An 11,244-nucleotide genomic window follows, 5' to 3' on the forward strand; every position below is an offset into this window, starting at 1 on the left:
CTATCTATCTATCTATCTATCTGTCTGTCTGTCTGTCCGTCTGTCTGTAGTTCTTTCTATCTATCTATCTATCTGTCTGTCTGTCTGTCTGTCTGTCTCTCTGTCTGTCTGTATGTCTGTAGTTCTATCTATCTATCTGTATGTCTGTAGATCTATCTATCTATCTATCTATCTATCTATCTGTCTTTCTATCTGTCTGTCTGTCTGTCTGTCTGTAGTTCTTGCTATATTATCTATCTGTCTGTCTGTCTGTCTGTCTGTCTGTCTGTCTGTCTGTCTGTCTGTCTGTCTGTCTGTCTGTCGATCGATCTATTTATCTGTTGTTTTTCTCTTCAAACTTCTTCAAACAAACAAAGCATTGGCAGTAACATAGTTGAGTTGTTCAACATTTGATGACTACTTGCATACTTGTATATTTCTTGATATCTTTTAAAAATGTAATTAAATAATTAATAATATTCTACTGAAATAATTTTGTTGGAAACCATCGTTTTGCATTCAGTTCTTAATGGATTCACATTCACAATATATATTCACAATATCCAACTAAAGATATACTTCAGTATATTTGATTGTGCTAAAGTGGAACTACTGCAAGTATACTTTAGGTGCACTTTAAATATTTTGCATTTTAAGACAGAAATCATCCTCATCAACAGTGACATGAAAACACATTTTAGGCTTAATATTGAGAAATGTGAATTGTGCACAAGTAGTACTCCAAATAAAGTTGAATTATATATTTTTTTATCAGTATCGAGGGATATGTCAGTAAATATGTTAATAGATTTTAAATATACTTAGTATGTGATAAATGTATTTTTAAATATATAAATTTTACTAGTTTTGTTTGATTTGATTCATAAAATCATATTTATTAAAGAATCTTTTAATGCATATGAAAAAAAATGAATGGATAAATACTTCCTGTACTTGTACTTCCAGAATACTATTTATACGTCCAGACAACTGACAAGTAACACACACAAAACACACAACACAATACACACCCCTTTACCAAACACATTTCAGTCCTCATTACATACCTATTTGCAAACAATCAGTTCTCGAACTGGATCCATTACATCTGTATATTGTGTTAGCCTGAGATGTTCCACTGTCTTGACTCTTCCCTAAACCCTCATCAAATCCCACGATCCCTAGCTGCCAGACACAGACATGACTCCTGATGCCCCTCAGCATCCTCTAAGATGTTAATCTATGGCTGCATGTGATGTTCTTGTTCTCTCAGTGTCTCAGCGCTGGGACTGGACTAGTTGATGTTGTTTCCCTTAATTAGAGCTGGGTGTTAGAGAGGTAATGCGTAGGAGTGACTCCCCAGTGGGAGAGACGCTTTTTTGAGATTGAGAAGAGCTAGCGCATATCCATGTCCTGTGGAGCGTGAAAACCAAAGTGCACAAAAATCTCACTGTTTCCTTTTAAGCACTAATTAATTAACCCTATTCATTTTTCCTCATTCCCTCATTATCTTCGATAGGGATGCACTGGAATTTTGGCCTAAAATGCTTTAGATTTCATTTTGGGAGCATGTAGATATATTTCCACTTCAAAGGCTGATGACTGGGGATAGTTATCACATGGTAGACACATTTAGAACAGATGTTTTTAAATATTTAAAGTCAATATGGGCCCTTGCTGATCTGAATTATTACCCCATAATGCTTGTCATGGTGTGTATCTATGAAATGCTGTCTGAATAAAAGATTTAAGAGAAGAGAGATGGGCCTTTGGAGAACAGATGTGAGTTTGTCATGACTGAAGCAAGTAGAGCAATGTCACTGAATAATATAGTGAAAGGAAATCTGCTTATATCTAACTCTGGAGATATTCCACTTATAGGAGAAAACTCTCTCATCATTATTGTTAAGCCCTGTTTGAAAATTGGTGTTATTAAAAGTACTGGTGTCAGTGCCAAAATCAAAGTCTACTTGCACTTGTTTTTTAATAATAGTCCCTAAAATGCATCGCTGTCTCTGACAGCAGTATCAGGGAATGTTCTCTGTATGCGTCTCTGTGGGTGTTTCTGTCAAATGAATGCCAGCATTGTCATGTTTTCTCGTCTCTGGAACAGGTGTTTGGTGACCACTCTGCTCTTCCCCATAGTGTCAGCAGCTGCGGCTGAGCGCTGCGCATCCCTCAGCTGATTGAAGGTGCTTAGACAAAGAGAGCGTTGATGAAGTAAACTCTCTCTTTCTCACAGTGGATGGAGGGAGGTGCATGCAGATAGATTTTTTGTTCAACCTATCTGTCTCTGTCCAGAGAGATTAGATCAAACTCAGGCTTGTGATCACCGCCAAACGTCTCACAGACGAGATTGCTGGTCTGATGGACTGTTAGTGTAAATCAATATTTAATCACCTGGTGTGAGAGGATGACCTGAAAGGCCATTGGAAATAGAAGCACATTTAAATAGTATCCGTGTCAGATTAAAGGTCTTAGCATGTAAATTTATGCGTCAGTAATGATTTTTCATTAAATTTATGCAGGCATGCATGCAAATGTTTGTGACTAGTACAAATAGTTCTATTTTGCACATTTAAAGACTCTTGTTAAAAAAATTTAAAAACATATATTAACCACATAAAAATTGTGATTAAAAGTTTAATTAAAAAAAGTAATTTAACAAAAATTTTATTTAGTGAACTAATGTTTTAGTTTAGTTTAGTTTTTTTAAAATCAGTACTTGAGCTGCATAAATTCGACAAATTTGTGTCAAAACTGATGATTATGTTCCTTAGCATGATTTGAGATCCAAAAAGCATCTTAAATTTCAATGGAAAGATATTTGAAGTCACATAATCAGTGCCACAAATTTGATTATTCAAGGACCTAGAAATATTGCCATATTGAAATATTGCCAAATTATTTCATTTTTATTTTATTTATTTCTCAAAGTCCTACAACTTTTTGAAAACAATTATTATTAAAATTAGATTTCAAATCCCAGATTTTCAGTGCGGCCTCAGATATTTGTATTACATTGTAATCCACTTGCTGGATTGACTATCAGTCTATACTGTTTTCGTACAAAGATGAATCCAGCCATGTGAGGTTTGTTTGGTTGGGAGACACTGGTTTGGAAGGATGAGACACAGAGCATTTATTTGACCATGAAAGCAGGAGGCACAGGTGTCCTGAGAGTGGGAATGGGGTGAATGCATCATATACTGTCAGAGGTGTGTTTGTGTACATGTGTGCGATTCCTTCATGCTGGATTGTGTAGTGTGTGTGTGTGTGTGTGAAATGTTTAGACTGCCATCTTGCAAGGCTTCATAGTGACAGGAATGGGCTGTGTTCACACTTGACTCCTTTCACAAAAACTATGGATGCCTCTATTAATAGAGGTGTCTAACTGTTTAAACTCAGTTCATTCTCACCTCACCGAAATAGCAGGGCACTTCTGTGGGTGCTGGTGGTGCCACCCATATGGCATTCTTCCTTCTGTGAAACATAAAAGAATATATTAAAAAAAAAAAGGTCTCATCCTTTTTACCTCCGTACAGTGTAAGTCAGTGGACTCAAACTGTTTGGTTATCAATTTTCCATACTGAAATTTACATCGTTGTTGACATAATCTTTCCCTTTAGAGAAAATTCCCCTTTACAATGTCATTCAGTTGAGAGTGTGACTGTCATGGCAGGTTTAAAGCTAGAACACCATTAACACCTTAAATAGACACCATACTGAATATAATGCGGATGATTTCAATGCTGAGGGATAGACATACAGTCTTTACAGTGGCACATACTGTATAAAAGTCCTAGATCCCATAATGTTCAAACTGTTTTATAACAGCAGAAAGACGTTTCATCAGCTGAACAATTGGCATGTTATTGAATGCACTGTACTGCTATCCCTCATAGTCTCGTTTTCATTCCTGTCTGAAAAAATAACAACAAATGGATTTGGAACGACATAAGGATGAGTAAATAACAATGATATTTTAATATAATGTATATACTATTAGTATTTATTCATATTTTGAAGGTCTTGTATTTTCAGTTTTCATAAAAACTTTAGGTTAGGTTAGCTTTTGTCATTTTTATTAGTTTTTTTTATATTTCTATCTAGCTTATTTATTTTCATTTCAGTTTTAGTTTTAGTACATCAACTAAAACGAATGTTATTTCAGTTATTGCCAGTTTTTCATTTAATATTTATATTTTATTTAATTTCTGCTTTATTTCAATTACTGAAATCATTTTTAGTTTTAGTTAACATTAACAGCATAAATAATGTCAAGGAAATAATGACAAAAATTTTGTTTTGGTCTGAAAGTGTTCAGTAATTCAGCTTATTTCACTGAATTTAATTCAAATAATGGAACTGAATCATATTGAATCGAATACTCTTACACACTTTCTAATCCAGCACTTTTCAGTCGGGATGATCAGTGCCATATATTACCGTCCAGTGGAAAATGTCATCTTCGCCGGATGTCATTGGTATTCAGATGTCTCTGTGAACATGCTCTTTTCCATAAGGCAAGCGCTCGAGGACAGAGCCTGAGTCCAGACTGAGGGACAAAGATCAGGCTGATTAATAAGTACAGCAGTGCTAAACCTTCTTCATGCCAGAGAGCGATGAGTCACTGAGCCTCTGCCGTTGTCTTTCTCCCCTTTTTATTCTACTCTATTAATCTCTTGTTTTGGGTCTGTAGTTTCTCTCACGCTCTCTCCCCTCTCGTTTCCTCACTCTTCATCACTTTAGCTCTGGCCTGCCTTTCTCTGCCCCTCATTTTCAGTCCTTGTCTAATCTTTTTTCCCCCTATGGTCCTCCAACTCTTTCTCCAGCCCCCCGCCTTCCCCTGTCGCCCACGCTCTGTGCAGCTGCCGAGTACCTCAGTAATGCAGTTCATTACTGTCTATTACTGTGACTCACAGCTTGACTGCACAGTCACAGGTGTGTTTCCCTACGGACGGCAGCGATCGCGCCCAGCCGCCGGCATCCAGCCCCCCACGTCTCACAGAGATGATAGTAGCTCAGATTACAGCCATCGATCAATGTATACAGTCGCTTGTGAGCGCATTCACGTGTGTGATGTCATAGCATCTCAGAAGCTGAACTCTGCGTCAATACTATGGCTTTTACGTGACGTGTTCTGCTGTATTCTATCGACATGCTTGGTACGAGCTTAACAAAGGATTATGGTTAATTGTAAGTCTAATTAGATCTTCTTCTCTAACACGCCAATGTTGATATATGAGCAAACCCCTCTGTAATTTGTCATGAAGAAAAGTAACCTATTAATGGCTTGCATATAGTTGTATAAACTGGGATAGAAGTAAGTATTTAAAACTGACATACTTTAGTTTCCATGACTGAAAGAACATGGGAGGCTTTTGGTCATTAATGCATCATGAAGACTAGGAAAGATTTAAAACGGCATGATTTATGTGGTAATATGTCCTAATCTGTTGCTTATTAAATCCCCATGTGGTTTGTCAGATGCTGTTTTCAGTGCTGTTCTTATTGAGTGGAGGTTGTTACAGTTGAATCAGATGAGGACTTTTAATGTATCTGTGATGGGATACTGATTTCCTGTATGTATTGTTTGAGTGCTTTCTTCAGTTGAATGCGCAAAGCATCCTACCAATATGAGATGGTAGAATCTATTCGGATGTTTCTTCAACTTTGTGGTTGGTTTGTTATACTGTATATAGGCCTACTCTATCGTTCAAAAGTTTGGGGTCGGTAAGTCAAAAATACAGTGATTTAAAATAACTATTTTCAATTTTAGTATATTTTAACATGTAATTTATTTCTGTGATGGCAAAGCTGAATTGTCAGCATCATTACTCCAGTCTTTATTATGATCCTTCAAAAATCATTCTAATATGCAGATTTAGTGATCAAGATACAATCCAAAAGCAACTTGCAAATCTTGACAATAGAAGTAATCAAACAAACAAAAGAGCAACAATATAGTGTGCTATGTGTGCCATAATGCTGTGACATGTCGCAGTTAGTTGCAGTACATGTAGCATGTTTTTTTTTTCTTTTTTTTAAATAATAAATAAAAATAATAAAAGGTAGATGGAATAGAAATAGAATAGAGAGAGCTAGTGCTATAGGGTCAAGTTATTATTATTTATATATTAATAAATTGAATAGAAATAGAATAGAGAGTGTTATTGTTAGAAAGTCAAGTTTTTTCAGTCAATATTTTTAATCTCGTATTTTTGGGGTTCTTTAATGAAGAAAAAAGTTTAAAATAAAAGCATTTATTTGAAATAGAATTTTTTGTAACAATAAATATAACTTTAGACATGTCCTCAGAATCTGCTAGCATAAAAATTTCCTCAGCACAAGTTTCTACCAATAATGCAACCACTCCTGAGTATGCTTTCTTACAAAATCATCCAATTTGGGCTAAAGACAAGGATGATTGCGGGTTTTTGACAGGCGTGGAACCAGTCAAATTGACAGGAACTCCACCTCCTGTTACCAAACTATATCCGATCAATAAGGAAGCTATACAGGGAATCAAACCTATTGTAGAAATTCACGATTGTGTTACGCTCACATACGCAGCTACGAGTGAAATAGCAGAAACTCCCATAGAGAATGCAGAATTTGAGTTGTTTGTTGATGGTTCAGCTCAAGTCATTGAGGGTAACAGACGAGCAGGTTATGCAGTAACTTCCACAACTGAAGTTGTAGCTTCAGGCCGTCTTCCAGATCATTTTTCAGCTCAAGCTGCAGAACTAGTAGCCTTAACTAGAGCATGCACGCTAGCTTCAGGATCAGTTGCAAATATCTTTTGGGGGCCAATCCTGGGTGAAGAATCCCTCATAGACCTTCCCCACCCACTAGTCCATCCTTACCTCACGGTTCTTTAGGTGTCGCAGGAATCAAGAAATAGGGAAAGAAGGATCTATGTATCCCTCCCCCTTGAAAGGTATAAACTCTACTGTGCTGAGCTATAGTCAGACTTGGATGACTGCAGCGACGCTCGAGTCCTCAATAAAGAGTGACTTCTGTATGAAACATATCCCAACGTCTCCTGGTCTCTGCTTCGACGAGGAAAAAGTTTCCAACACTATGAAATTACCATTAGGAAGACAAAAGCAGTTGGGCATTTTTTGGAGCCGGACACTAGTAGTGTGAAAAGTGTGTTTTATGAATTTATTTATGTATGTATGCATTATTATTGCCTGATAATGTTGTATGCATTCAAACGTGTGCTTCGAGCTTGAGACCAGTAGCTTGTGGGTGTATGGGTGCATGCAGGAAGGCGTTCAAACCAGCAGGCACAGAGAGATTATGTAAATACATCTTCAGGAGCGTTCAGCTCGTTTCTCAACTGCACAGGGCTTTGCCTGCACGTTTGTTACTCAATGGAAGATGGATCTGAGAAACATGGGAAGTGCCATTTCTTTTAGTGCTTCTCAGGGCATTACTGTTCAAATCAGAACTGCTTTTGGGAGCAGACAATTATCGTGCTGGCTTCTCAAGGGGGAAGCACTCAGCAGCCACTTAGATGATTCATCTTCTTCTATGCTCTGAAATTAGAGGTGTAGATTGGCAACATATTTGCAGCTTGTTGATCATGTCTGCACAACTTCAAAAAAAAAAAAAGGTTGTAAACTCACACTGAAAACCAATGGCAAAGTGGTTGATTCGCACTATATGCCCAAGGGCCCTGCTGTTTGGGAGGCCCCTGGATGTCGACTACAGTAGACCAATGCAATCCCCATTTTCCCTTCATGAATGTGCATTTTAGCTGTCTAAATGTATCAAACAGGCTCTTAAAAGGAAAAACCTGAAGCCGCTGCCCCCGGTGGCACAAGCCAAGCAATAAAAGTGCTATTACCGCCATAAACATCTGATTGCTTTCACAAATGCAGTCGATTATGTGGCAGCAAAAGGATCTCGATTCTGCTGAGATATTGATAGCATCAATCATGCGGCGAGTCGACAGGTAGACTTTACTCAGCTGTCACGACAAATGCAAATCTCATAACTGGCCTTTCATTGCAATCATGTAAAAAATGATCTTGATTTCATTTGCCAAGCAAGTTTCCTCATACATCTTGATTTATGTTGTTCTTAGCATAAATTGAGCACTTGGCTAAGTGTCAAGAAAGATGGACGAACATATTAGTCGTCCTTTTACGCCAATATGAACATCCGCTCCATCCTTCATCGGTGAGATTAGGGGATTGGGGAAATGTTGCCGTTGTTTATTTGTTTTTGAAGTGAGCGCACAGTGCTTGAAGGGACTGAATCCCAGCAGAAGCAGGAGCGGTAACAGGTAGCTCACCCTGACTCTGAATTACTGAAATATTTAGCTGTGCTTTAGGAACCAGCAGTAAATCTCGTTCTCAGTTGCAATTGCACTCCCTTCGTGGCTATTTACCTCACAAAAATTGAATGAGGAGTATGAGGCAGAACACAATTACTTCTGCAATAAGATTTTCCCTTGCATCGTGCAAGTTCATCGATAGCAAAGCCTCCTGGGAAAGAAATAGAATTGAAAATTTGACATGTGAGAACAAATGGCTGTTATTAAAGGAATTCATAAAGCTGTTGGAAATAATAAGATGCTAATTGCTTAAGTTTATTCAGTGTTTTGTTTGATCTTTGCTTATCAACTATGTTCCTGCAGGCTCCATTGAGGCTTGCTTAAGCCACCTGTTGAAGCGAAGAGCAGCGGGATTTCTCCGCAGCGATAAGATCGCCGCCCTCTTCACCAAGATCGGCAAGGTGAACACCACAGCGAGTGAGATCTGCCGCAAAGTTCAAGAACAGCTACAGCAGCAGGCCGAAATCACCAGGTCTGACTTTTTATTGCGCACAAATAATGTGCATTATTTCCTTGAAGTTATTATTATTATTATTTTTAATTTAGTAAACTTCACTTGTGAAATTACTTTCTTTTCAGCTGACACCACCTAGGCCATGTGGGCTATTGGCTAATCTTAGCCAAAAGCCATGTAGCTTTTGTTTTTGTCTGCTTTAGTTGATAATGTAGCCTTTCTGAAATCTGTAATTTTAGTTTACAGATTTACAACTTACGAAGTTGACGGAAATAATGTTGCAAATAACAAAAGATTTGAAAAAGAAGCCTTCATAATCAAAGGTAGACTGACGTTTAGGTTGAAACACCTTCACAATCCAATCAATTCTCGATAGGTCCCATCCTACTTTTTTTTCTCATTCAATATCTTGTTTTATTCTGAAAATCTTTAATTTACGAAAAAAAGAATGCAATTTTCTGTTAAATTTAAAAGTAGTATTTTTGCGCCACTAAAGGCTTGTTCACACCAAGATCTTTAATGATAACTATATTAGCGTTCACACCAGTGGACAATAATGTTCTGTTTATTATAATCACACGCTGCAGTTTGATTATCATTTTAAATGCTTGAGCTCTTTACAGTCGGGTGGACTCTGATGCTGTTTCACTCTGAAATATGTCAATATACGGAAAAAAAACAGATTGCAAATGGCATTTTATGTTGAATTTAAAAGTAGTATTTTTGAACTACTAAAGGTCTGTTTTCACCAAGAACTACTGTAAAATTATAAAGATAACTAAAATGATAACTAGTGTTCACACTAATGGACGATAACGTTATGTTTATTATAATCACGCTCTGTTGTACTGCCCCTTTAAATCCTTGAGCGCTTTAAAGTCATGTGGAATCTGATTGGGTCTTAATGTTTTTATTATTCATCAACTAAAAAAATAGTTCTAAAAGTGATTCCAATGACATAATAGTTATAGCTGAGGTTTTGCTATACTATTAGAATTAGAATGAATTTGAAACACCTTCACAATCCAATCAGTTCTCGATAAGGTCCCATCTTACTTTTTTCCTCATTCAATATCGTGTTTTACTCTGAAATATCTTAATTTATGAAAAAAAAGAATGCCATGTTTTGATAAATTTAAAAGTAGTATTTTTGCGCCACTAAAGGCTAGTTCACACCAAGAACTAAAACTATTAATAGTTTATATTAATAGATCTATAATGATAACTATGTTAAAGCTAACACCGGTGGACGGTAGGGCTGGGCGATTTTTTCAGATTTTATCAATTAATTCGAATTTATTGTTTTGCCACGATTTAATTTTTTTAGAAATCGAGGAATTGCGATTTTGAATAGAAATATTACCAAATGTTAGAATTAGACACTTTGACAATATGCCGGTGATAACAGTAAAGAGAAAAGAACGATCCAACCGCATGTCAGCGCATGTGATTAACCACTCACGTGTGATGCGCTCTGTGAAGGACCATTAATATAGCGCTAAGCGTCATTCACACAGAATGCGCATTTGTGTTGACAAAGATGCGACGCGGGCAGTGGAATAGGTAAAACATGCAAGAAGATGGGAGTGAACTTCTTTTAACTTGAGCGCAGTGTTTTTAGAATGGCGTTTCATACGAGACACTGCAAGAGGCGCGAGCGCAACAGTCAAACACATCCATGTTTACACAGAAAAAACAATGGAAAAACAGCGCAATCGAATAAAAAACCTGTAAAGAACTACTACTGTATGTCTGATATTTCATGTTTGCATCATGGTGACAGGCTGAAAGCTGCTGTTGTTTTTATAGAACATTTATAGTTAATAGTCTACTGGTGTTATATCTTCAGTCATTTTGAATTCGTATTATATCTGAACATATAATATGTTTAAGACAAGCAAGATGTAGTTGTAGTTCATGCATCTTTTCTGAAAAGATACTTAAGTGATTTGTTTAACATTTGCATCATGTTGACAATTTCATTTGTGGTGCACTTGGAATAGAATTTTCTTAAAATAGAGGGTTAATAAAGAAACGCATAATTTTAATCATGTTGTAGTTACATTTTTAAGTTGACTAGTTAAAAATCGTAAAGAAATCGAGAATCGGTCAAACGTTCTGAAAAAAATCGAGATTTTAATTTTTTGACAAATCGCCCAGCCCTAACACAAACACTCTCACTTACACACGCACCACTCCCTCCCCCGGAGGAGGGCCAGGTGGAGAATCTTTTGTTTCATTTTTTCCCGCCGTTGGCCTCACAGCCGACGGTACCCAAATTCTCGACAAAAGAGGATTTTCCTTTATCTCTGGGTCCCAGGAGGGCACGGAGAGTTGCGGACGGACTAACGCCGGACCTCGCTCATCCTCCTCCTTTGCCAGCCGGCAGCAGCGGGCGGTTCGAGAGCGTCAACAAAGGCCCTACTCACGCACCCTCTGCCAACCCGTGGAACCAGGTGAG

General features: G+C 37.4%; 1 protein-coding gene across 1 annotated transcript in view; it reads left to right on the forward strand.

Annotated features, from left to right (window-relative positions):
• LOC107662751 (small G protein signaling modulator 2-like) overlaps nt 1–11,244 on the forward strand; it is a 63,244-nt gene that overhangs the window by 17,596 nt on the left and 34,404 nt on the right. Inside the window, exon 3 of the mRNA XM_016452831.1 lies at nt 8,633–8,801. Coding sequence (XP_016308317.1) covers nt 8,633–8,801 — 169 coding nt within the window. The remainder of the gene's footprint in view (nt 1–8,632; nt 8,802–11,244) is intronic.

This window comes from Sinocyclocheilus anshuiensis, unplaced genomic scaffold (genome assembly GCF_001515605.1).
Source record: "Sinocyclocheilus anshuiensis isolate Anshui unplaced genomic scaffold, SAMN03320099.WGS_v1.1 scaffold1144, whole genome shotgun sequence".
In the NCBI taxonomy this organism is placed as follows: Eukaryota; Metazoa; Chordata; class Actinopteri; order Cypriniformes; family Cyprinidae; genus Sinocyclocheilus; species Sinocyclocheilus anshuiensis.